This window comes from Corvus cornix, chromosome 22 (assembly GCF_000738735.6).
Source record: "Corvus cornix cornix isolate S_Up_H32 chromosome 22, ASM73873v5, whole genome shotgun sequence".
Taxonomy (NCBI): Eukaryota; Metazoa; Chordata; class Aves; order Passeriformes; family Corvidae; genus Corvus; species Corvus cornix.
In genome coordinates this window covers 1416573-1443065 of record NC_046351.1, presented here as the reverse complement: position 1 = coordinate 1443065, position 26493 = coordinate 1416573, and the positions used below count along the sequence as shown (strand labels likewise).

At 58.5% G+C, this 26493-nt stretch overlaps 1 protein-coding gene across 1 annotated transcript; it reads left to right on the top strand.

Moving 5' to 3' along the window:
* The first annotated feature begins 756 nt into the window (after window positions 1-756).
* GFRA2 (GDNF family receptor alpha 2) lies at window positions 757-26123 on the top strand. Its single transcript, XM_039564375.1, has 9 exons — window positions 757-1072; window positions 6344-6658; window positions 9295-9378; window positions 12173-12521; window positions 19154-19263; window positions 19338-19478; window positions 19556-19731; window positions 20120-20173; window positions 20314-26123. Exons 1-9 carry the CDS (start codon window positions 1033-1035, stop codon window positions 20440-20442), a joined length of 1398 nt encoding a protein of 465 aa, XP_039420309.1. The 5' UTR covers window positions 757-1032; the 3' UTR covers window positions 20443-26123.
* Window positions 26124-26493: the final 370 nt, after the last annotated feature.

The following is a 26493-nucleotide window of genomic DNA, read 5'->3' as shown; positions in this document are numbered from 1 at the left end:
TCCAACCCCTCCCGCAGACCCCGCAGTGGGGAGGCCACAGCACCTGCTGGGTGGCCCCGCTTGGGTGGGGTCCCCTGGCTCCCTCCCCCTGGCACCGGGTGGCACCTTGTCCCTGTGCCCCTGCGGCCCCACGGGTCCTCCTTTCCCGTTCCCATGGCTGTCACCCATCCAGGGGTTGTCCCTGCAGCCCACGAGCCCCCCTCTGCCATCCCCAGAGCATCTCCTTTCCCCATTCCCAAGGTCATCCCCCATCCAGGGACCCTTTCCCACCCAGCGCATCCCCCTTTCCCATTCCCACGGCTGTCACCCAGCCAGGGATGTGGCACTTTGTCCCTGGAGCCCCCCGGGTGCCCCTTTCCCATTCCCTCCTCTCCCATCCTCATGGATGGAGCAGCGCGGGGGCCCTGGGGGTGGAATGTGGGGAGGGGGTCTCTGCAGCAGCCCCGGGGGTCCCCCGGAGGGGACAGGCAGGTGCAGCCCCGCGGAGCGAGGGAGGGATGGATGGCGAGACAGGGAGCCAGGAGATGCAGGATCACGAGGATGGGGAGCCGGGGCTCCGCACCGAGCCCCCCGAGCCCTGCCCCGGGCGGAAGGGCGGCGGAAGGCGGCCCCGGCGGAGGGGCGGGCGGGGGCAGGGGCGGGGAGGGGACGGCGGCCCCGCCGGCTCTGCCCCTTCGCCGGGGCTCGGCGGAGCGCAGCCGCCCCCTCGCCGCGCCCCCTCCCCGGCAGCCGGAGCTCGGCAGAAGCCGGCGGGAGCCCGGCGGAGCGCGGAGCCGCCGAGCCCCGGAGCGCGCAGCGGAGCCCGGCGGGGATGCGGGAGGCGGCGAGCGGCTGAGGACCCGGCTCCGCGCCGGGCGGAGCACACCCCGCTTCCCTTCGCTTCCAGCCCCCCGGATTTGGGATCTACCTGGCCGCCTTGGGAATTATTAATTTTTTTTTTTTTATCGTTCCCCTCTTTTTTTTTTTTTTTTTTTGCCTGATTTTTAACCTTTTATTTTTTGCACACGTGGAGGAGCGCGTGGATTTCCTATCATGATCTTGGCAAACGCCTTCTGCATCGTCCTCTTCGTAGGTGAGTGGCCCCAGCGGGGGTGCCGGGGGGGGGTGGCGGCTGTCGCCTGGCCGAGGTGGCGCGTCCCCCCCCCCCACCCCGGGGCGAGGGGCTGCGGGGGCTGAGACAGGGAGCGACCCCCTCCCTCCGAGCTGGCACCGGCGCTGCGGCACGAGAGGGGCACGGCGAGGGGCTGAACTTCATTTCCTATTCCCTGTCAACTTAAAATGGGGAGGGGGACAGGGGGGACACGAGGGACAGGGGGACACAAGCCCAGCCGCCCCCTCGGGGCAGCCCCCGCGGCTGGAGCGGGCAGGATCACCCAGCAGCCGAGCCCTGCCCGTCTCCCTTCCCTTCTCCCCTTGCCAAACCAGCACGGATTTGCATTTCGGGGGAGATCTGCCCCCCTTTTTCCCCCTCCCACCCGTGTCTCCTGCTGCCCTCCACCCTGGCTGCTCCCCACCCCCCCTCCACCCCGCGCCATTCCAGAGGTTGGGAACGCGGCGTGGAGACTCGGCTGGGAAAGTTGAGCTCGTGGCTCGCGGGTCTGCGTGGGGAATCGCCGTCCCCACGCCCGGATCGCGCTGGAATCACGGGCGGCTCAGCGAGGAGCTTTGTGCCGGGAGAACGCTCCCATTCCCAGCGCAGCCTCCCCTGGAAGGAGCCGCTGGAAAGGGGAGCACCCCCAGCCCGCGCTGGGTTTGGGGTGAAAAGGCAGGAAATGGGAAATGTTCGGGTTTTCCCCTCGGCGGGTCGGGCGTGTCGCGCTCCCGGTGCCATTCCCGGGTGCCCGGGGTGTGATCCCAGCTCGCTGCAGCGCCCGGAGAACTCTGCGGAGCCGGCCTGGGCTGGCGGAGCGAGGACAGGGACAGGGGACAGGGACAGGGGACAGGGACAAGGGACAGGCGGCCCCTGAGGGAGACTTGAAGGTTGGCACAGCCTCGCTCCAGGGGGACGCGGGGCCGGGGGTGCTCGGGGTCCCCGGGGAGCGCTCTGCTCCCGGCTGGAACGGGGGGACGGAGGAATGAGGGGACCCGAGCGAGGGGAGGGGGGTGCCCGGGGGGCGCTGGGTGCCCCCACGCCTTTGGGAAGCGGGGCACAGAGGCCTGAGCAGGCGGGGGCTGAGCCCTGGGTTGGGGGAGCCCCTTCCCAGAGGGGTCGGGGGGCTCGGGCGGTGCCCTCGGGCAGAGAGAAAGGGGCGCTCTGGGGGCGGGGTGGGGACACGAGTGAGGACAGCCCCGTGCAGAGCGGGGGGGAAGGGCTCCAGCCTGGCTGGGGGGACAGCTGGACATCTGGACGGCTCACGGAGAGATCTGAGGAGCAGGGACCTCCAGGGGGACAGGGGTGCATCCAAACCGGGGCCCACCCACCCTCACAGCGGGGTTGGCATCGAAGCAGGACCCTGTGCCCCCCATTCCTGGGTGTCCCCCCATTCCTGGGTGTCCCCAAGGTTCTGTGGGTGCAGGGCGAGGCTGAGGAGCTGGACCCCGAGCAGGGACACTGCACCCCCAGACTGAGCCCTGGGGCTGGGGTGACCACGGGGCTTTCCACGGCGTGGCCTCGCCGTGAGGATCCTGGAGCAGAGAACATCCAGCTCTTCCCATCTGGGATCATTCCCGGGAAGCCAGAAGAGCCCTTTGCTCCTGGCTGGGAAGCTGCATGCTCCGGAGCGATCCTTGCGAGGAGAAATCTTTCCCTCTAAAGCTGCCGGCGTCCAAAGGTCTCCGGCAGAAGCAGAGCAGGAGAACGTGGATTAGAGCTCGGGAAGAGGCTGCTGGAGCCGGGAGAAGCCGTGGGAGCGGCAGGAAAAGGGGCCATCGCCTTGTGCAACCGCCTGCGAATCCTCGCCGTGCTCCAGCACCCCAGAGCCTGCCGAGGATCAGCCGGGAATTCTCTGCAGATGTTTCACTGATGGGAGTTCAGGGAGGGCGGCTCTGCCAGGAGGGTTTTTTTTCTTTTTTGGGGGGGGGGGGGGATAGAAAATCCCCCTCCTCATTTTTGCCCTCCATCCAAATTCTCCGCTGGAGCCTCGGTGGGAATGCGGAGCTGGGAGGAGCAGGGGGGCTCCAGGAAAAGCCCCTCCGGCCTGGGCTGATTCCTGCGGGATTTGGGGGCACCACGACCAAGGGATGCGCCTGCCCTTTGTGCTCCAGCGGGATGTGCCCGGCTCCAGGATCCGCTGGCATTCCCGGCTCGGATGGTGCTGGATGCTCCCAGCGCTGCCGTGGGGCTCGCAGGGCCCTGTTCCCCGCAAAACCATGGAAGAAAGGTGGAAAAAATGGGAAAAGCCAGGAGGATTTGGGCCAGCTCACCCACACACTTCATCCCTGCTGCTTCCAGAGGGTGGATTTATTGTGGGATTCCCAATCCGGCCCACCCAGCACCGGAATGTGCTGCCGAGGGAGCACGAGGATGTTCCGGGTGGTCCTTTTGTGTCAGGGCAAGGATGTGTCCCTGTCCTGCCAGCGCCTCTGGATCCTGCCTGTGGAGAGAGCCGGGAGATGGGAATGTGGCCAGAGGAGGGGATTTTTGGGAAGAGACTTTTGGAGAAGAGCGAGTTGGAGCTGGGAGCTGGCTCAGGGTAGAGGGCTTGGGGCAAGCACGGCTGGAGCTGAGCTGGGAGAGGATGGAATGTGGTGGAACTCTGGAATAGTCCCCATGGCCGGTGGGGCTCTGGAATGGCTCTCCAAGCCCAGCGGAGCTCTGGAATGCCTCTCCATGACCATGGAGCTGTGGGATAGCTCTCCATGCCTGGTGGAGCTCTGGAATGGCTTCCCATGCCCAGTGGAGCTGTGGGAAGTCTCTCCATGCCCTATGGAATTCTGCAATGGCTCTCCATGCCCGATGGAATTCTGGAATAGCTCTCCATGCCCAGTGGAGCTGAGGGATCAATCCCCATATCTGGTGGAGCTGTGGAATGGCTTTCCACACCCAGCGGAGCTCTCGAATGGATCTCCATGCCCCTGGAACCCTGGAACGGCTCTCCATGCCTGATGGATCTGTGGGATGTTTCTCCATGCCTGGTGGAGCTCTGGAATGGCTCCAACGCCCTGGAGCAGTTTCCCTGCGGCCACGGCTGCAGCAGGATCAGGTTTTCCCAGCTGGATGCCTCAGGATGGGATTTCCCAGCGTGTGAAGGTTCCAAAGCATCATCCACGGCGTGGTGAGGCTCCGGCATTCCCGCCCCCAGGATCTGCCTTTGGGGGCTGCCAGGAATGTCCCTCCGTGGATCCCGCCTGCCTCCCGTGTGGAATATAATCCTGACAGGCCAGGCACGGCCTTCCCCAGGGCGATCTGCCGCTCCGGCCTGGATCTAACGTGGATGTGGGGGCTCTGTGGGGGCTCCTTGGACACTCTCCAGGCCTTTCGGAACACAACGGGGCTTGTCTGGGGACATCCGATGAAGACCGGGATCTGCGGGATCTGTTCCTTGGAGCGACCGCAGCCAGCGGAGGTGCCTCCACCCGGGCGCTGCCCACCCTGCCCCTCCGCAGGCCCCGCCGGCACCCGGGGTGGGCAGAGCTGCCGCGGCCACCGGCTCCAGCGCCCCTCGCTCCCGTGGGATGCAGAGCAAGGGACGCGTGCCCGGCCCCGGGGGTGGCACGGGACCGGCCCCGCCCGGCGGAGGGGACACGGCCCTTGTCACACTCCTGTAGGTGTCACTGTCCCCTGCCAGACCCGGGCTGGGAAGGGGCTGCGAGCGGGGGCCGAGGTGGTGCCGGGCGGGCGGGGACGGGAGCGCTGCTCCAGAGGGGGACGGGGACTGATCGAGGGGTCACCCCTGTCCGCCACCCCCGGGGGGGCACAGAGAGGGATCCCCTCGCCATCACCCCCCGGAGCAGCCCAGGGTCCCCTCCAGGTCCTGTCATTCCCATCTTTGCCCGCTCCAGGGCTTTCCCTGGAAGCTGGCGGATGGAGGAGGGGCGGCCAGGACTGACCACGGGTGCTGCCCACCCTGTCCCCATCACTGCGGGGTGACACGGGGTGGGGGGGACCAGCGCTGCCTGTCCCCAATTCCCCTGAGAGGGGACAAGCCGGGCTTTGCTGGGCTGGATTTAGCAGGAATCTATTTCCAGGGGGAAAGCAAATGCGGAAATGACGGGAATGGTGGGAGAGCTGTGGGGACGCAGGGGCAGGGGTCCGAGCCGGGGCAGTGGCCGGGCAGCGGCAGGAGCCGGCCGGGCTGGCCGGGTGCCATCCCGAGGGGTGCCGGAGGCCATCCCGGAGGGAAGAGTCTGTTCCGAGCGGCAGCTGCCCCGCGGCCCTGCCAAGGCCGAGCGCTCCAAAAGCCGTGAGTCAGATGCCCTAAAAATCCTGTGACGGGGCTGAAAACGACGAGCAGCCAAATCAAACTCGAACAGCGGCGTCTGGGAGCAGGGAATTGGGATGGACTCGCTGCTTCCCGTGACTCTGGAGAGCTCCGGGAACGCTGGGAACACGCGGGGTTGTTGATTTGTTTGGGTGGAATAAGGAACAGAAGGTCCCGCGGCGTCACGTGGAGCCCGGAGCTGAGGTGTGCGGTTAACCCCGCACCTTCCCACCCCACACCTGGGAATCTCAGCTGCTGGGGGGGTCCAGGGACATCCCGGGAAGTGTCCAAGGCCAGGCTGGATGGGGCTTGGAGCAGCCTGGGATAGGGAAGGTGCCCTTGCCCAGGACAGGGGTGGGATGGGATGATTTTATGCCTCCTTCCGACCCAAACCATTCCGTGACTGTAGGATCTCATCCCACCCCCTGCCATGGGCATGGACACCTCCCACTGTCCCAGAGTGCTCCAGTCTGGCCTTGGGCACTTCCAGGGATCCAAGGGCAGCCACAACTGCTCTGGGAATTCCATCCCAGCGGCTCGCCACCCTCACAGGGAGGAATTCCTTCCATTTATGCAACCTCAATTGCCCCTCTTCCAGTTCGACCTTTAAAACCCCTTCCAACTCCAACCATTCCAAGATTCCACGGCACTCCCAGGCTCTTCCAGCTTGATCTTTAAAGCCGAACATGGAATGGCTCTGCATGCCCATGGAGCTCTGGGATGGCTCCCCATGCCCCTGGAGCTCCGGAACGTCCCCTTCCAACCCAGACCATTCCAAGATTCCACGGCACTCCCAGGCTCTTCCAGCTCCATCTTTAAAGCCCCATCCAAGCCAGACCATTCCATGGCTCCCAGGCTGGGTTTAGCTGGGCTGGGCTGACCTCAGGTCCCTCTACACCAGCGGGACGCCGGGGCGGGGACAGGCGGTTCTCACCTCCCTCCCTCACCTGTGCCCTCCTCTCTCCCTCCCTCCCCCGGCCCAGATGAGATCCTGCGCTCGCTGGCCGGGCCCCCGTCGCCTCCGGGACTGGCCCCGCCGGGGTGGCGAGTGCCCGTGGACTGCGTGCGAGCCAACGAGCTGTGCGCGGGCGAGCCCAGCTGCAGCTCCCGCTACCGCACCCTGCGCCAGTGCCTGGCCGGGCGCGACAGGAACACCATGCTGGCCAACAAGGAGTGCCAGGCGGCCCTGGAGGTGCTGCAGGAGAGCCCCCTGTACGACTGCCGCTGCAAGAGGGGCATGAAAAAGGAGCTGCAGTGCCTTCAGATCTACTGGAGTATCCACCTGGGGCTGGCCGAAGGTACGGGGAGGCCCCGAATGGGTCGCTCTGGGGGTGGTGGGGATGGGGAGAGGCGGTTCTGGTGCTGCTGGAGGTTGGGGAGGGATGGGGGGGTTTGGGTGGGCTGGGGGAAATGGGGTGAGGGGTGGTGGGGTATGGTGGGCAGGGCGGGAAGGAAAAGTGGGCACCCCAAGCAGGGGAGATGGGCATCCCAGGAAATTCGGATGGGCAGCTCAGGCGAGCAACCCAGGAAGGAGAAATGGGCACCCCAGGAAATGCAGGCGAGCACCCCAGGAAATTCAGATTGCCACTTCAGACTCAGCACTGGGAAGCTCCCAAATCGACTTCAGTTGGTGCCAAAATCACCTGGACTGGTGGAAGAGATTCCTGTCCGTGGCAGGGGGTTGGGATGAGATTTTTAAACCCCTTTCCAGCCCGAACCAGGCTGGGAATTCTGGGATTCCATGGGAAAGGTGTGCCTGGGGATGAAGGAATTGTAGCCGTGGATGCGGGAGCTGTGCCTGAGGTTGTGGGAAAACCGGACCTGAGGGTGGGAAAACGATTCCAGAGGATGTGGGGGAGCCGCACCTGAGCCCGCGGCCCCCCTGGGTGAAATTCCCTTCAAATCTGGGGCAGCGCAGGAAGCGGCGAGCCCCCGACCCCGTCCCCGAGCAGGAATTAAGCCTTAATTGCTTTCTCTCCCTCATTAGCAGCCTTCATTGAGCAGCTTCCCAGGGTTGTGCGGGAATGAATGAGGGAATGAGGATGCGAAGTGTACCTGGAGGAGGAGGTGGGAAGAGCAGTGATTAAGGAGAGGTGGAAGCTTTGGGCCGATCCTTTAACCCAAGGAGCGGAAAAGCAGCGAGGAACCCAAATTTGTGCCTTTTGGTGGAGATTTTGAGGCTCCCCTCCTCCCATCCAGCGCCGCGGCTGCGGGATCCGAGCTCTCCCCGCGTTTAGGGAGGCTCCAGCCTCATTCCTGGGGGGTTAATTGCAGCTCGGCGAGCTCCAGGCAGGTCCAGCGCCCTTTTAATGCTCGGTAATTTCCCTCGCAAGCGGCAGGAGTCAAGCGGGTGTTTAATTATTCATGGCAGCGCTGGAGCGGGAGGTTACGGGGCTGCCGGAACGCGCTCCAGTGAAGGCGCTGGGAGAGCCGGAGAGGGGAGGGCGGAACCGGCCTGGAGCGGGATTTGGATCCTGTTCCCTTCCCGGAGCCGCCCTCGGGGTGTTGTCCCCAAATCCCACGGCCCTGAGAGCAGCGGTGGCACCCGCGGGGGATGGGGACAGCCCAGGCCGGTTCCAGCGGGGTCTCTCCCGCCCAGGTTTCCCAGGAATGCCGCTGGGCTCGGAGCAAAGCGTCCTGCTGTGCTCCCCGCCTCACTGCCCGAGTAATTCCCGAATTCCGCAGGGGAAAGGCTGCTGCCTCGGGATAAGGACAACTCCGGGATCCATCCCGGGATAAGGCCGACTCCGGGATCCATCCCGGGATAAGGCCGACTCTGGGATCCATCCCGGGATAAGGCTGACGCCGGGATCCATCCCGGGATAAGGCCGACTCCGGGATCCATCCCGGGATAAGGCCGACTCCGGGATCCATCCCGGGATAAGGCCGACTCTGGGATCCATCCCGGGATAAGGCCGACGCCGGGATCCATCCCGGGATAAGGCCGACTCTGGGATCCATCCCGGGATAAGGCCGACGCCGGGATCTATCCCGGGATAAGGCCGACTCCGGGATCCATCCCGGTATAAGGACAACTCCGGGATGCATCCCGGGATAAGGCCGACTCCGGGATGCATCCCGGGATAAGGCCGACTCGGGGATCCATCCCGCAGCCAGGGCAGGAATTCTGGGCAAGGAGCGCCTGGAACTGCGGGATCGATGCTGCAGCAGCCTCAGCCGGGGCTTTCAAAGTGCGGCCATCGATTATTTATTCGTATATTTATATTTTTGTGTTTATTATTTATTTTTTTCCTGTGGCCGCTGGGGTTTGGGGACAGCCTTTCCTCCCCTGAGAGCTGCGGCTGCTTGTCGTGAAATCAGATTTTTTTCCCCCAAAATCGCGTGGATTTGCCCTGAAATCAAACGTGGGGGGGGGGGGGGGGAGGATTTTTCTTCAGCCTGGATGGCGTTCGGGGTCCCTCTGGAATGTGTGGATTGGGATGGAAGAGCCCCTGGAGCGCAGTGTGGGGGATCAGTGGTGGGGGGGCTTCATTCCCCACTGAAATATTCCCATTTTCCCAAGGAATGGGGTGGAAAAGCACCTCACAATAGGGGTTTTTTTTAGGCAAATGGGGATTTTGTAACAAGAAAAGAACCCAGAGCTGAGTGTGGACCCCAAAACTTCCAACCTTGAACTCAGCGTCCATCCCCATGGAACATCGACCTTCCCAATCCCAACTCCCTCAGCTCCTGGAATCCTTTGGAACGCAGCCACTGCCAAACCCAGAACCAGCCCGAGCCTCCCAAGCAGCCACAATGCCCCGAACCTCTCCCAAATCCCCTTCTCCTTTAATTCCAGGGCAGTTCTTGGAAAGCTTTTTGCTTTCCCCTCCCCAGACCGCCGGCCGGGGCGGTGCCCGTGCCCGGGATTATTCACTGCGGGCTTTAATTTGCTTTTTCCTCCCTTTTTTTCCTCCCTTTCCTCCCGCCGAAGGAGAGGAATTTTATGAAGCCTCCCCGTACGAGCCGGTCACCTCCCGTCTCTCTGATATATTCAGACTCGCTTCAATTTTCTCAGGTAATAAAAGCACCGTGTTTTATCTCCTGCCTGCGAACACAGAGCTGCTCCCTGGCAGGGAAATCCTCCTCCTCCCTCCCCTCTGCTTTGTCCTTTGCTCCTCCAGCTCTTCCAGCCTCTCCTTCCTGCCTGTTTTCCCCAAATTTGGTGTCCCGAGCATCGCTGTGGGGCTTTGGTGCATTTTGGGGCAGATTCTTTCTGTTTCGGACCAGCACAGGCCGGGATTTAGGGTTTTACCTCTTGGGCCTGGCTGCTTCCAATGTGGGTTTATGTAAAAATGTTGGAAAACCTGAAATTCCCGTAATTCCCCTTAATCCGCGTTGTCCCCAGCGCCAGCGCGGGCAGGAGGGGGAGGCACAAACAGTCCTGGCTCCAGCGGGGTCCAGCCCTTCCCATTCCATGTGGAATTCCTTGTTTGCTGGAGGATTTGGGAGCCTCGGGATGGGGGAGGGGGAGCTGAGGGGGGACCCTGTTTGCTGTCCCCTCCCTGGGGCAGCGGCCTCGAGCCGAGCTCTGGGAAGCTGCTGGGAGAGGGATGCTGAGCCCTTCGGAGCATCCCTGTGCCCTTCGGAGCATCCCTGGGTCCCTTGGAACCCCTCAGAGCATCCCTGGGTCCCTTGGAGCATCCCTGAGCCCTTCGGAGCATCCCCGGGTCCCTTGGAACCCCTTAGAACATCCCCGTGTCCCTTTGGAACATCCCTGTGTCCCTTTGGAACATCCCTGTGTCCCTTTGGAACATCCCTGTGTCCCTTAGAACCCCTTGGACCACCCCTGAGCCCTTTGGAACCCCTTGGAGCATCCCTGAGCCCTTTGGAGCATCCCTGGGTCCCTTGGAACACCTTGGGCCATCTCTGTGTCCCTTTGGAGCATCCCTGAGCCCTTTGGAGGGTCCCCTGGAACATTCCTGAGCCCTTTGGAGCATCCCTGTGCCCCTCAGAACATCCCGGTGCCATTTGGAGCATCCCTGTGTCTTCCAGGGAGCCCAAACTCCGCCACCATCCTCGGGAACTTTGTTTTTCCCATCCATTTCCATGACAACCTTCCCCGTGCCACCCCTCACCCCCTTCCCAAATCAGGTCAGCGGTGCCTCGGCTGCTCCTCGCTCTTCCTCCTCTGAACCCTTCCCCCAAACTCCCCCACGCTGCGGGATTTTGGGGGGGCTGCGCTGTCCCCACACCTCGGGGACACCCCCAGGGCCTTGCCCAGAGCCCCCTCAGCTCACTTGGGGACACCTCTGAGTGGGGCTGTGGCACCGTCGCTGTCACCGCTGTCACCCGCCGGCTTTCAGCCCCCGGGGGGAATTTTCCAGGCTTTTCCAGGTGAATTTTCCTCGGGAGCTCGGCTCGGGTTTTTGGGATGACGCTGCCACCCCCTCCCGTCTCCCGCCTGCCTTTTTGGGATTACATTGGCGTCAGGAAAACGTTGGAGCTGCTGGGAAGTCTGGAAAGCAGCGAGGCTGGAGCAGGGATTAGACACTCCTGATTTATCCAGGGAAGCGCAGCGGGAGGCGCAGGGAGAGCCTGGCTGGGGATTTTGGGGCTGGGGAAGGGGACAACGAGCTCCTGGTGCAGGCAGGGATGTGCTGTGGCCACCGGGGTGGCCGCGATGCTGCTGCCACCCCTTCCCTGTCCCCTCCCTGGGGACATCCAGCCCCAAATCCTGGTAGGAGCACTGAAGCAAACGAGTTCTTGGAGCTGTTCCTGGAGAAGGAGCCGCTCCTGGAGAAGCAGCTGTTAATTGCCTGGAGGGATAATTGGGAGCGGAGGGATTGCTGGGCCTCTCTGGGAAGCAGCGGCGGTGTAACCCGCGTGTAAGCGGCGTGTAACCCGCGTGTAACCCGCGTGTAAGCGCGGAGCACCCGCGGAGCCAGCGCTGCTCCCTCCCCACACCGCGGGACTGAGCTGCGGGACCCCCGCGTTGGGCGGAGAATCCCGGGATGCTCATCCCTGCTGGATCCCGAGGAAACCGCATCCTGCGGGAGAAGGGAGAGGCTCCAGTTGGGAATTCAGTCCCGCTGGCACCACACCCAAGCGCTGGGAGGGCATCAAACCCCATCCCCCTCCTCCTCCTCCTCTTCCCCTGCCCCCGTCCTGCCCCAGAGGCCCTGGGGACACCCAGAGGGGACAGCTGGTGGCCCCAGCCCCTGTCCCCAGCTCCTCGGCCCCCGTTTCCGTCTCTGCTCATGAAATTTTCATGCTCGTGCGTTATTAATGAGCTCCCCAGCAGCGCGGCGCTTCCAAAGCCGCGGCTCCATTAAAATGCAGCCGGGGCCCTGCAGGTCTCGGGCAGGGCAGGAGCGATGCTCCTGAGGATGAGACAATGGGCTGGCGCTTCCCAAGGATCCCAAAATCCCGGCTTTGTGCCGGAAATCTGCTGTTCGCCGCTGCCAGGGCTCGGGGCCGGGCCGGCTGCCGGTGGGATGCAGGGAGGGCTCGGTGCATCCCCCAAAAGCAGGGGAAGAAAAGATATCCAGGTGTCCCCCACTTCTTAAATCCTCCTTTTCCCCACCTCTTAAACCCCCTTTCCCCACCTAAATCTTCCTTTTCCCCACCCCTTAAATCCCCATTTTTGAGGGCATCTCCGTGGCTCAAGGGCATTTCCCCAGCTCAAGAACATCTCCCCAACTTTGAGGACATCTCAAACCTCTCCCCAGGTTTGAGGATTTCTCCCCATCCCAGGTCAAGGCCATTTCCCCACCTCAATCCCATCTCCCCAGGCTCCCGACCATCCTTTGAGGCCACCTCCCCATCCCTTCCCACCCTCCTGACCGCTCTCCCTCGGTGTCCCCGGGCAGGAATGGACCCAGCCACCACCTCCAAGAGCAACCACTGCCTGGACGCGGCCAAGGCCTGCAACCTCAACGACAACTGCAAGCGCCTGCGCTCGGGGTACATCTCCACCTGCAGCCGGGAGCTGTCGGCCACCGAGCCCTGCAGCCGCCGCAAGTGCCACAAGGCCCTGCGCCAGTTCTTCGACCGTGTGCCCAGCGAGTTCACCTTCCGCCTGCTCTTCTGCTCCTGCAAGGACCCGGCGTGCGCCGAGCGCCGCCGCCAGACCATCGTCCCCTCCTGCTCCTACGAGGACAAGGAGAAGCCCAACTGCCTGGACCTGCGCGGCGCCTGCCGGACGGATCACCTGTGCAGGTAAAGGGTGTGCCAGGGGTTCTTCTGGCGTGGGTCAGGTGTCGGTGTCACCCCCCTGGCATTGGTGTCACCTGTGCAGGTGAGGGCTTCTGCTGGTATGGCCCTGGCATCGGTTTCACCCCCCCTGGCATCGGTGTCACCCCCCCTGGCATCGGTGTCACCTCCCTGGCATCGGTGTCACCCCCCTGCATCGGTGCAAATCCTCGGCTCCATTTTCCCCGTGTTTGCCTCAGGAAGCAGCACTGGGCCAATGCCTGGGCAAGATCCACGGGGCAGATCCCAGGAAACGGGGACAGAGCTGCAGCCCCTAAACTTCCTCGGCTGCTGAATTCCCGCTGTTTCCTCCTTTGGAAGCGCAGAGCTGGGAGCTGAGGCTCCTGTTCCTTATGAAACCCATTTGTCACAGGGACAACCCCTCCTGTCCCCCTCGGGGACCGGATCGGGCTCCCGACAGCTCCAGCTCCTGCCAGGAGCGGGATCTTTTTCCCATCAAGGTGATGGAGTTTCCTGGCGCTCGGCAGGGAAATAAATGCGAGCTCCAGGTCTTCCTCTGGCTGCGAGCGGAGATGTTTGAAATGTGGGAATGTGGCTTTTTATCAAAAAGTAATCCGAGGAGCCGGTGTCCATGAATAAAAGATACCCAGGAATGGCAGCTCCTCTCCATCAGCGCGCTCCGAGGCGGATGCTGCCGATGGATCCGCGCTCGGAGAGGGATAACGGGGCTGGGGGGGCTGCGGAGGCCGCGGGGCTGCTGAGCTTTAATTCCTGCAGGGAATGAAGTCCGCACACAAAGAGGCAAAGCGGAAAAGGGGGAGGGGGAGGCACTGCTGGGAGTGTTCACTCCGAGGGGGAAATGGGGTTTTTTGGGGAAAGCGTGGATGCTGCTGGGATGGGGGCTCTCGCTCTGGAAAATGCCCAAATCTGGGATTTATTTGTGTTGGTTTTGCAGAGTTTTGCTGTAACCTTGCTGGTTTTTCCTTGGGATGGGGCATGGAAGCATTCCTAGGATCTGGGTTTTCAGGAGAAGATCCCATCTGGTTCGCTCCCCTCTGGCATCTCCCCCTGGGAATGACAGGACACGAGACCCCTCTGTGTCCCCTCATCCCTATGGACAAGGCAGGGCTGGGCTGTGCCATGGGATTTCCCATTATCCAGGAGTTCCTCAATCCGACATCCCGGCCTGATGCTCATCCCGATCTGACAGGGACCTGGCGAGGCCACTGGAGCCGGAGCAGATCCCAAGTGCTTCCAGAGCCGGAGGTGACAGGAGATGAGACAATTCTCCTGCCAGAGTAATTAACCTGCCAGGGTAATTAATTAACCCTCCTGGCTCGAAGCCTAATGAGGGAAAACCCTCTCTGCCAGGCCAGGGCTTTCCAGGGGGATTTTTCCTGCGTGGATGTCGATCCAGGGGCTGCTGCTCCCGTAGGACAGGACTTCCACCCCTAAAAAAGCCAGAGGAACTGGCGGAGAAGAAAAATGAATATTCCAGCATGGAAAACAGCCCTTCCAGAGGTTTTCCTGGCTCTCTGTGCTGTTTTCCAGCTGCTGGGGTTGGACACCAGCCCTGTCCCCTTGGTCACGAAGGTCACAAGGAAGCCACCAGCTGCTCCATCCTGCTGGGAATGGCTCTGGATGTGGAATGTTCCAGATGCAGGAGGGGTTTAACCACTGGGGAGGACATTCCCTGGTGTCCTTGTGCAGGCGCAGAGGGTCTGGGATGTCCCTCCTTGTGTCCCCTCAAGGACTCAGATGCTGGCGAAGGGACAGGATCAGCTCCCTGGGCTTGGAGGGCAGGATCTGGCTTATCCTGGGCTGAAATCCCAGGTTTTGCTCCGTAGAAATCCATTCCAACCACCTTGACCCGGCCGCAAGTCCCGAGGGAGCTGCTCCAGAACTCCGGCAGCAGTTGAGCCGTGATTTGCGTGGCTCTTTGTGCAGCTCGGGAAGCTTTTCCCAGCTTTTCCGAGCTCGGGAATCTTTTCCCAGCTCGCAGGAGCCTGACAAAGTCCGGGAGCTTTTGTGGCTGATTGCAAGGGACAGGTTTTAGCTCCCGGAATACAAAAACCTTTGGCGAAGCACAAACCTCAGCGAAGGGGAAAGGGAAGGGAAGGGGAGAAAAGAGCTGATTTCAGCAGCTGCAGCTCGCTGGATTTTTCATCTTGCATCAGCAAGTCGGGAACACAAATAATCTGCTCTTACACGCTCCAGTGGTGCCGGAGAAATTCCCAGCCTCCACTGGCTGGAGCTCCTCAGCATCCAAAGTGGGCATGTTGGGTCATTTCCCCGATTTTTTTTTTTTTATCCCAGGTTTTGGTGTGTTTCAAGCCAAGGATGCTCCCCCTCCCGGGATATTTGTGTGTCAAGGATTCCGGCTGGGCTTGGGCTGGAGCTCCTCAGCATCCTCACTTTGGATGTTGGGTCATTTCCCCGGAGTTTTATCCCAGTTTTTTGGTGTGTTTAGAGCTGTGGGGACATCAGGGATGCTCCCAGGATGTTTTTGCGTCAAGGATTTTGGTTGGGGTTGGGCTGGAGCTCCTCAGCATCCAAAGTGGGGATTTTGGGGTCATTTCCCAGATTTTCCATCCCAGTTTTTGGTGTGTTTAAAGCCTTTGGGGGGGGGGGGGGGGAGGGATGCTCCCCCTCACGGGATATTTGTGCGTCAAGGATTTTGGCTGGGCTTGGGCTGGAGCTTTGGCTCGGGAATGAGGGAACGGGATCCAGGCTGGGCTGGGAATTGATGGAACACCAAACATGGGAACAAAACGCGGCTTTTCGAGAGCCGCGGCCTCGCCGGCACAGCCTTTGTTTAGCGCAGACAAAACGCCACCCGTAATGGATGTTCCCTTGATAAACAGCAGCTCAACTCTCTCATTACTCCCTGTAATGAGAGCCTGTCTGGGAAGAAGAAGAAGGAGCAGGGAAAAACCGCTCCTGGATTTAATGGGAGCCGGAGAGCTGGCGTTCGGAGGGGACGGCGCGTGGAGGAGCCGCTCGCAGCCGCCTGGAGGAGCCTCCGAACCCGGCTTGGGATGGGGAAAGGTGTGAAAAACAACCCCAAATCTGGTGGATTTGGGGATTGGAAGGGCAGCACCCGGGGCTCCCCCACATGAGGAGGCGGCTGGGGGAGGGCTCGGCTCCCTGCGGGCTCTCACCACAAGAATCAGTCAATTCTCGCTGAATAATTAACTCGAGAGGCTTCCCAAGTATTGACTTCGTGTGACAGCGAGTCTGTCTTGAGCCGGGCTTTGCTTGTGTAAACACAATCTCCGGCTGGGCTTAGTTAGCGGCTCAATGGGACAGAACGAGCCCGCAATTAAAATCAAACGATGCCCGAGCTCCGTCCTCGCCTTCCCCGGGAGCCACAGGGCTCGAGGAGGAAAAATTCACCCCAAAACCGTCTTTGAACTGCTCCATCCTCGCCTTCCTCGGGAGCCCTGTCAGGAGAAAAAATTCACCCCGAACCCGTCTTTGAACTGCTCGTTTCAGGGCTGGATCCAAATGCGGGGGCCTGAAACACACGTGGAGAGGGAAATGGTTCATTAAGAGTTCCCGACTTGGGGGTTGCGCTGGTTTCATTCCTAATTATTTTCCCTCTTGCTGGGTTTCCTCTGCATTGGGAATTTCTCTGCCGGTTTGTTGTGGGTTTGCCTTTTTCCCGCTGTGCCCTGAGCAAGGAACAGATATCCCAGGATGTGGAAAAACGCTCCAGGATCGGAGTTCAACCTTTGATTCCCCACCTGGTCCCCAGCCCAGAGCTCTGAGTGCCACCTCCAGGGGTTCCTTGGGCGCCTCCAGGGGTTCCTTGGGCATCTCCAGGGGTTCCTTGGGCGCCTCCAGGGGTTCCTTGGGCGCCTCCAGGGGTTCCTTGGGCGCCTCCAGGGGTTCCTTGGGCATCTCCAGGGGTTCCTTGGGCATCTCCAGGGGTTCCTTGGACACTTCCAAGGATGATGACTCCAAACCCCCCGGCCAGCTCTTTCCAAGGCCTGACCCCCCTCTCCACGAGGAAATTCCTCTTGGAATTTCGGCCGAGAGCCTCAGAATGACGACAAAAATTCCCTTTTTTCCTCAAAGCAGCGCAGAACAGGCGCCTCCTCTCCCCAGACAACTTGCCCCCGATAAAACAAATCCATCCCTTGATCTTTTTTTCCCTCCCCTGTGAACTCCTTGCTCAATTTGGCAGCGGGTCATCCACAAAAGACGAGTTTTATTCCAGCTTCCCTCATTCCTTCAGCTGCTCCCATTCCCCAGGACTCTTTGAATTTACCTGGGAGTGTTTGAGGGGAATTTTTTTCATCTCAGCATCTCCTGGCTTCAAAAAAATCCCTCTCCAGCAGGATGGGAATGTCGGGAGGGCCATGCCCAGCGGGATTTTCGTGTCTCACCGAGTTTTTTCCGTGTTGTCGCAGCTTCCTGAACATCCCCAGCTCGGCAGGAGAACGGGAGCGGATTTTTCCCAGCTGTTAAATTCGCTCTTTTAAAATTCCCTCAGTCCCCCGTAAATTGCCCGTGAAAAAAATTCCGCCTCTGGAGGAATCCCGGCGTCTTTTCCATGAAATATTCAGGAGCGGGATGCTGTTGGATTGGATGGGCACTGAGTTATCACCTCGGCTCGGGGATGGGAGTAATTAACACTCAATTAAGCACTAAAAAAATCACCAAAAAAAAAGCCCAAACCGATCCCAAAACTTCCTTGTTTGGGGTTTTGGCAGTGCTGAATTCCTGCAGGAAAACAGGGAATGGGAGAGGAGCTGGAGGCAGGTGGTCCCTGCAGTGATGCTAAAGTCCCCTAAATTTGGGATATGTGCACGTGGGATAAATGTACAGGCACACAAAGCCCCGTAAATTTGGGATACGTGCACTGGGAGTGGAACTAGAGGGGTAAAAATCCACTGAATTTGGGATATCTGCACCAGGTGTGTGCGTAGGAATGCACAAATTCCCTTAAATCTGGGATACGTGCACTTGGGATAAACTTACAGGTACCAAAAGTCCCCTAAATTTGGGATTTCTGCACCTGGGAGATATTTACAGGTGCACAGAACTCCCTAAATTCGGGATTTATGCTCTGGGAATGCAGGTATGGAGTTAAAGCCTCCTAAATTCAGGATATTTAAGTCCAGGCGCCCTGCAGGGATGCTGGGAAGCGCCTGGATTTGGGAGCGGGGCCCGTTAAACCTCGGGATCCTGAGCTGCCTTTCCTGGGCATCCTCTTGGACATTCCCCCCAGGAATCCAAGAGGAGCAGTTTAGATTGGGAATTGGGAATCCAGCCCTTGGAGCGGGTTTGGGATGCGGGATGTGCGTGTATACCCAGAATTAAGTTTTTTAATCCTTTTTCCACTCCTTTTGGGTTTTTTGGGGGAGAACTCTTAAGAAAATCCTGCCCCCATCCTCCTCTTCCTCCCCTAGCCCTCATCCAGACCTCTTCCCAATTTTTCCAGGCCATCCCCACCTGCCTCCTCCAGCTGCCAGCAGCAATTTGGCTCCGATTCCTCCTTGTTCCCACTAAGATGGATTTGGCTCCTTCTCCTTTCCCAGTTTTTTTTTTAAATTTATTTGGAGCCCTTAAAAGCCAAAATCCATGAGGTTTTATTCCTGGCAGCGAATCCCATGCAGCGGCTCCAAAGTCGCCGTGTCCAACGGGAAGAGTGACATCTGGCTTGGATATTCTGGAAGGATTTCCCAGCTGCCTCCTCATGGATGATGGAAGGAATAACATTTGCCTCGGAGGATGCTCCGGGCCTGGAGCGGAGCCCCAGGGAGCAGCGGGGACAAATTTTCCTGGCACTCCGTGCTGAACTCGCCACACTTCCTGCAGGGAATTGACGTCCCTTCACCTCGGATTTGGGAAGAGACGGAAATGCTGTCGGAAAGTTTTATTCCTCTCCCATGGAGAGGCCGAATTCCTCCCTGTGCTGCGGGGAAGGAGCAGGTTTTTGGATTTCTGCCATTCCCACCCTGGAGCTGAGGTTTGGCTGCGAGGAGGGTGGAGCATCCCAAGAAAAAATCACAGAAAAGCTTTTCTGGGCTTTGTGCAAGGAAAGTCCCCTGCCAGGAGCTGAGGATCCAGCCTGGGAATGGGAGAGGGATGGGAGCCCCCAGAGCCTCCCTGCTCCATGGGGAGTTGTCCTTTTCCGTGGGCTGAGTCACAAGGAAGGAAAATAAACGCGGAAACAACGCTCCTGGAATGAGGAGTTTCATTTCTGGGAAGAAGGAGAGGGAGGAAGTTTCCTCCTTGTCTCACGCGCCATGGCAGAGCTGCAGGATCCTGGTTTTCCCTGGAATTTCTGCTTCATCCCCACGCTTTCTCCTTCCCCATCCTCCCATCCCCATCATGGAGCAACCACTCAAACCCATTGCAATTCCGTCTCTTCCCGAGGAGATTCCAGTGGTGCTGTTGCTGTTCGTTGGGATCTGAGGTGCGGATGAGCACAGCCATTCCCAGGATCCTGTCTCCATCTCTGGAGCACTTGGATAACCCAGCTGGAAGAGCCTGAATTGCCCTGGAATTCTGCAGGCTGGGAATGGGGCGCTTTTATTCCGTTTAAAAATTCCTGCTGGCTGCGGAGTCGCTCCGGCTTGGAACCGGCACTGCAACCCCATTGTTTTCCCTCTTTTCCTCCTCTCCAGATCCCGGCTGGCCGATTTCCACACCAACTGCCAGGCCACCTTGCAGTCCCTGACCGGCTGTCCCGGGGACAACTTCCAGGCGTGCCTGGGCTCCTACGCGGGGCTCATCGGTGAGTGCCGGGAGTCGGGATCGGGAAGGGCTTTTCCCACTGGAATTTTACCCCTGTTCCCTCCTCCTCGCCAGGCTTTGACATCACCCCCAACTACGTGGACGCCAGCACCACCAGCATCACCATCTCGCCCTGGTGCTCCTGCAAAGGCAGCGGGAACATGGAGGAGGAATGTGAGAAATTCCTGCGGGATTTCACGGAGAACCCCTGTCTCCGTAAGGCTCTTCCTCAACCCTGCTCCTTTTTCCCTGTTTTATCATTCCCAGCCTTCCTAAATCTCTCCCGCTCCCAGGAAACGCCATCCAAGCTTTTGGGAATGGGACTGACATCAACCTCTCTCCCAAAAATCCCAATCCCGCCGTGACGGTGCTTCCGAAGACGGAGAAGAGCCCGATCCTGCCGGACGACGTCAACGACAGCAACACCGCGTACGACACGAGCGTCATCAGCACCTGCAGCTCCCTCCAGGTACGGCCCCGCCCAGTCCCTGCCGCCAACTGGGAGCACTGGTGGGGGTGTGGGACATCGGCTCCATCCCATGGGACGGCGGAATGTCCCGCTCGGATTCATCCGGGGGATGGAAGGATCCGGGCACTCTTTGGGGTCTGGAATGGGAAGGGATCCCCGCCCCTCTTCCCCCTCACCTGGCGATTCCCGGCAGGAATCCCAGCAGGATCGTGGTGGGAGCAAGGCAGGATCCCACTGAAGCCCCTGAGCTGCCTGTGGAGATGGGATGAGCCTTTCCCAAATCTCCCTGTGCTCCATCACCTGCTCCGAGCTCTGATTCCCACAGGGAAATTCGGGACCCCAAAGCCGGCCCATTCCTTCCCTAACAATTCCCAATTTCTCCTTCCAGGAGCAAGGCCTGAAGCCCAACAATTCCAAGGAGCAGAGCCTGTGCTACTCTGAGGTACTTGGGGGATGCCGGGGCTGGGAATTCTTTCCCAAAGCAAACACCTTGGGAATGACATCCCGGCCTCACCGCCTGGAGCTGTTCTCCAACTTTGGGATGCTTTTCCCTAAAAAGCCGCTCCCGTCCCTCCTTCCCAGGCCCAGCTGACCACGGATGTGATGCCGGACCAGAAGACTTTCATGGATCCCAAGGCGGGAAGCAGCCGGCACCGGGAGAGCCGGATGCTGCTCCTCATTCCCGTCCTGATCCCGGCGCTGGGGCTATAGAGGGGCGGGAAGGAGCGGCCGGCAGGACGGGGACGCTCGGACCAGTGCCCACCAGTGCCACCAGTGCCCACCAGTGCCCCCGCTCGTGCCGGAGACTGGAACGCTCCCAAATCCTGGGAATGCCGAGCTCCGGAGCGGCAGGAGGACCCTTCACCACACTGGGAAACTTTGGTGGTTTTCTTCCTACTTTTCATTTTTTCCCGGGATTTTTTTTTTTGGTCTTTTCCGGGTTGGTTTTCTGGAGCGGCTCCTGGGAAAACTCCCTGGAATAGGCCTGGAATGGGGGTCTGGTGCTGCCAGCGGTGCCGGGGAGGGAAAAAAAATTGGAGAAAACTTTGGGAAAGGTGAATTTCAGGATTATTTGCACTGGGGTGGCCACAGGGACCATGAGGATTCCGCGTGGGAACATCCCGGAGGATGAAGGCATCATCGGGGACTCCCGGAGCTCTTCCCGTTGGTTTTTGGGGGATTTTGGTTGGGATTTTTCCTCGGAGAGTTTCCAGATGGAAGAGAAAAGAAACTGGTGTGAAACGTGTGAGGTTGTGCCGATGTTTTCAATCATTTCCAGGGGGAGAGATTCCGTTTTCCTTATTTTTTTTTATATTTGGAATTTGGGTTGGGAGGGGATTTTGACCCATCCAGGGTCAGAATTCCCTATTTTCCCTCTCCACTTCATTTCCTGTATATAACATACAGATATTCCCATATACACAACCCCACCCATCCTGTGGTTTTTTTAATTCCCATTTTTCTGTTTATTTTCCTTATTTTTTTTTTCTTATTTTTTTCCTGAATTCCTCCAATTCCCACAACAACTTCCAAATGTATTCTTGGAAAATTTATTTTTTTTAACGATGTCTATAATGGAGAAAAAAAAAACCAAACCAAAATAAACCAAGGAGAACAAACCAAGGAATGAAACAGCCCCAAAATCCAATATTCCATAAAAATCCCGATATCCAGAGGGGGGAAAACCAGGAATACTTCAGCTGCAGGAACACCAGGATTTGGGTTGGAATTCCACAATTCCCGGCCTTTTTTCCCTGCAGGAGACAACAAACAGGGAAACATTCCCAAGGAGCTGCCACATTCCCATTTTTTGGTGGTATTTTTTGGGAATTTTGATGCGCAAGAAATTTGGGTTTCAAATTCCAGCCCTTCCCTTGATGGGGTTTGGAATTTTTTTCTCCAAGACAAACTGGCAGTGCTGGAATCCCAAGGGAAACGCTGGGATTTGGAGCACACGAAGAGTGAGGGGCTGGAATTTTTTATTTATTTGGGATTTTCATTTATTTTGGGGTTTTGGGAGCGGAAATGTCAATTCCCATCCAGCTGTGCCCATGGAAAAGGGGATTTTGGGAATCTTGGGAGCCCGGGCATAGTAAAATCATGGAATTCCAGGATTCCAGATTGGGTTGGGATGGCTTAAAATCATCTCATTCCAGCTCCTGCCATGCGCAGGGACGATTCCCACTATCCCAGCTTGCTCCAACCTGGCCTTGCACATTCCAGGGATGCGGAAAATGGGATGGAAGGATCCTCGTGCTGTTTTCTGGGAGCTGGAGCTGTCGGAGAAGGGAGGGAGGGATGAACATTCCCTTTTCCAGCACGGAAAATCCAACAGGGGGGATGTGGGAGTTGGCAGCGGGAACATAAACACGTCCCGTCTCTCCTGGAATTCCTGCTGCAATCCCAGGCTGCTTTTTCCTGGGAAAGGGCAGCTCTGAGCCGGAGCCAAGTGTGGGGCAGCCAAAAAAAGGGATTTGGGAGCTCCACAGCGAAATTTGGGATCCCTCCTGGAGGTGACTCCCAATCCAGGTGTTCCCAGCCATCCCTCATCCCAGTCTGGGCTTGAAGTTGCTGGGTTTCCTTGGGAATGGGGCTGGAAAATCCAGCATGGATTGTGCTTCCTGCTGCTGGGGTGCTTCCCTGAGAAAGCTGGGAATGCTCCAGGCTCTTCCAGAAGGAGCAGGAACTGCTTGGGAAGGTCAGGGAACCGTCTCCATCCAGCAGCTGGGCACCACTGGGTATTCCCGGTGTTCCCTGCTCAGGAGCGATCCCTTGTGATCCGTGGAGGTCCTGGGGTTACTGGGAAGTACTGGGAACAGGGCTTTGCTCCAGGATCCCTCCCGGAATGGTGATTCCAGCACTGGAAGGGGTTTTGCTCCAGGATTCCTTCCAGGAATGGTGATTCCAATATTCCCTCCAGGAATGGCGATTCCAGCACTGGACGGGGAATTTGCTCCAGCATTCCCTCCAGGAAGAGGATCTTGCTTCAGGATTCCCTCCAGGATTCCCTCCAGGATTCCCTCCAGGAATGGTGACTCCAATATTCCCTCCAGGAATGGCGATTCCAGCACCGCCCTGTGCCAGGGTTCGGGGTTATTCCCATCCCCTCTCCACTCAGATTCCCAAAATTTCCACCCAAAACCTCACCCCTGGTGCTTCCTCCACCTCATTCCCAGCGCGTTAATTACGGGAGAGGAAAATTCCCGTGCTTTTTGGGGAAGTGGAAAACGCCGGGATGTAAAACCCTGGCTGCCGGGATGGATAATTAACTCTGGAGATAATTCCCTCTTCATTTGGACTCAATTACTTTCCCGATAGGAGAAAGTGCTGAGAACACAAATTTTTTTCGGGATGTGGCCTAAAAAAAGAATGGAAAAAATCCACTCAAGCTTTTCCTGGGAGAGCCTCTCTTTCCTGGGATAAAGGAGAGGAAAAATCGCAGTTAATGCTCCAGAATTCCAGCTTGGCATTGCCCTCCCATCCTTGGAATGTTGGGTTTGAGGGGAAAAAAGAGCATTCCGGGGTTTTTTAGGATGAATCAGCCGGGGTGGGAATGTCACGGGGTTTGCTCCGAGGAGGAATAGCTGGGAAATGAGGTTTTTGTGGGATAATTTGGAATTTTGGAGGCGTTTAAAGGAATATTTGAGTCCCCAGGGTCACCTTGTGGTGCCTCTTCCCACCCCGCACCAAAACTCCCGCAAACCCTCAAATTACAATGGATAATTCCCTTAGGAATTGCTCCTATTTCCCAGCTGGAATCTCCCATTCCCAGGCGTGCCTGGAGCAGCAATTCCGAGGGCAAAAAAAGGCAATTTAACCTATTTGGAGAGCAAAGCATCTCCTGGAATATTCCTCATAAATTCCCAAGCTTTTCCCTCCTAGCCATGCCCGGATTCCTGGGAGCAGCCAGGAGCACTCAGGGACAGAGGTGATGGGAATTGTGGTTCCTTAAGGAATTTTTGGCTCCTTAAGGAATTTTTGGTGGTTTTATTCCTTCTCCCCTGTGCCTGGGGCCATAAATCCCAGCCCGGCGCTTCCAAAGGGAATATTCCAGGGGTTTTGTTTTGCATCCAGGTTTTTGGAGCGGTTGAAAAGTCCTCGTGCTCCTCGCAGGAAATGCCAAGCAGTGGGAGCAGGGAGGAAAAAATAGAAGGAAAAGGGTTTTAGGGAGGGTTTTAAAAATAGCGGAACTTTGTAGGAGAAATATGAGAAGACGTCAGGAGGGAGCCTCAAAGCAGGGGGAAAGAATTTTCTGGAAAATCGGGATTAATGAGTTGCTGGACTGGGGGGGTCTTGCTGTTCTTGGGTTTCTCCCGGCAGCTCCAAGTCCTGAAAATCCAAGGAAAAGGGGTGAAAATGTGGGAGAGGGATGGGAGGATTTGCAGCTGTTTGGGATTGGAGAGGGAACGGTGCTGGTTCTTCATCCAGGGAATCCGGGAGAGCCGGAAAAGGCCTGGAGGGACAGGACACAGGGAATGGCTTCCCGCTGCCAGAGGGATGGATGGGATTTTGGGAAGGAATTCCTGCCTGTGAAGGTGGGGAGGGGCTGGGCTGGAATTCCCAGAGGAGCTGTGGAACCCTGGGATAATCCTGGATAGTGGGAAGTGTCAGGGATGGAAATGGCTGATCCTTAAGGTCCTTCCCAACCCAAACCATTCCAGGATTCCACGATCTCCTTCTTCCCAGGATCAATAACTTTGTGGAACACACCAAAGCTTCCAGAGGAGGAGGTTTAAATCCCAGCACATTCCAGTAAAACGCCCAGCTGGAGGCTCCTTGGAAAAACAAACCCCAGGAGAAATGACAGCCATGGAAGCTCTCCCGTTTAACCTTCGGCCTCGGGAAGAAATCCACGAAGATGAGGAAAAGCTCCCGGGATTCACACGGGGTTAAATAAAGCAAATCATGGGATGTGCCGGCAGGAATTCCCTGCCAGCTGGGATGTTACCCCGGAGTGGGAGTGGGGGCACAACCGGCAGCCTTTTCCAGGAGAGGAATTCACAGAATCATGGAATGCTTTGGGCTGGGAGAGACCTTGAAGCTCCTCTCATCCCACCCCTGCCAGGGGCAGGGACACCTCCCACGATCCCAGGGTGCTCCAAGCCCCTGGCTTCAAATTCCTTGGATTTGGGAGCCTTTTGAATGGCTGGAAAACCGGGAAAAGCTCTCCCAAGCCTCAGCAGCGGGAGGTTTTGCTGTCATGGCTGGGGCAAGGCCCGAGTGGAGCCTTTTCCATGTTCTCCTGAATTATCCCGGAATTATTCGGGAATTATTCCTGCCTCCCTCTCCAGCTCCGCGTCTTTGCATCCGTTAATTAAACTCGGTGGGTGAAATGAATCCCAGCCCTAATTCCCTGTCTGGATATTCATTATGGAAGCAGCAGCAGCAGCCGGGATGTCAAGGAGGATTAAGCCGGGAGCTGGGAAGTCACAGGTGGCTCCAGCACGGATTTCAACCCCGTGCCTGGAAAAGCTGATGCATCCCGCCGGAATCAAACCCAAAAGCATCATTCCCGCTCCCAGTTTCCCTGGAGTAGCCACGGAAAATTCCTTCCCAGCGTTCCCGAAGACGGAATTCTCTCCCGGCTGGTGCTGAACTGGTTACGGGGTCCTGGCCCCTGTTTTTTCAGGGATGATAAATGGGGTTGGATCCCCCAGCTCCAGGAATTCTCCCAGCCCCATTCCCAGACCTCGGGGCATAAAGGGAGCATTTTCCAGAGGCTCCTCCACCCCCTGCATGATCCCTGAGGAGCCCCGGGAGGAACAAGGGCTCCGCTGTCTCCATCTCCCCGCGGCCCCGGGGTCCTCTGGATGACCTCGTGCGGTCACTCCTGGAGAAAATCAAGTGCATGGCAAGCGGGAAGGGGAAAAAACCTTGGAATTTCCCCCCTGGATCTGCTCCCAACCCCTCCCTGTGCCTGGATGGGGCCGGGGCTCCAGTGCCAGCCGCAACCCGGAGCGTTTGGGATCAACCCCGCTCTCATCCCGGGGATCTGGGATGCTGATCCCGACCCTGGCCACATTCCCAGCCCCATTCCTGGCCCCGGCAGTGCGGAGGTGTCCCGATATCCTGAATTCCCGAATTCCCGGTGTCCCGGGAAGGCAGCGGTGTTTAATTAAGCACTGAACATGACGCCGGTTTTAATTCCGTGCGTTCGGAGCTGCCCACACACCCCCCGTTGCCATGGCAACGTTAATTTGTTTTGGAGCCTCCGCTCGGATGGATTTGGGAATTTTTTTTTGTTTGTTTGTTAATCTCCTTTTCCTTCCCCCTCTCCCCTTTCCATTCCCTCTTCCCTGACTTTCCCCCCCTCGTTCTCGCTCCCCCCTCTGATTCCCTGAATTAAAAAGCACCAAAAATTCCTTGCATGGAATAAAAAATTCCTTCCTCGACCCCTGGCTGGGCATCTGCATCCCACAGCCTTGGATTTACTGGGATTTATCCCAAATTATCCCAGTTGCCTTCCCAAATCATGCTCCTGCTCCCAAAACGTGAAGAGATCCAAACTGGGAATAAACCCCTTGGAAGGCCTGGCTGTGGTGTCGGGATTCCCTGGAATGTTTTAAAGGGATTTTCCATCTGCTGAACCGGTGAGGGAGAGAAATGAAGGGAAGGAGCTCAGGGAGAGCTCGGGCTCTCCTTGGAAAGGTCCTCCCAGCATTCCGAGGGATCTCTGGGCTGGAAGTTGGGAAAAAGAGGGGGATGAAACGTGGATCCAGTGGAAATGGGATGGATCCAGCGGGACGACACCCCTGGAAGCTG

Excerpts from the sequence above, each read along its gene's own strand:
- GFRA2 (XM_039564375.1), top strand. The coding sequence starts at position 1,033 with ATGATCTTGGCAAACGCCTTCTGCATCGTCCTCTTCGTAG. Across the intron at positions 1,073-6,343 it reads CTGCATCGTCCTCTTCGTAG|ATGAGATCCTGCGCTCGCTG; the intron begins GTGAGTGGCCCC and ends CCCCCGGCCCAG. Across the intron at positions 19,264-19,337 it reads CTCCTACGCGGGGCTCATCG|GCTTTGACATCACCCCCAAC; the intron begins GTGAGTGCCGGG and ends CCTCCTCGCCAG.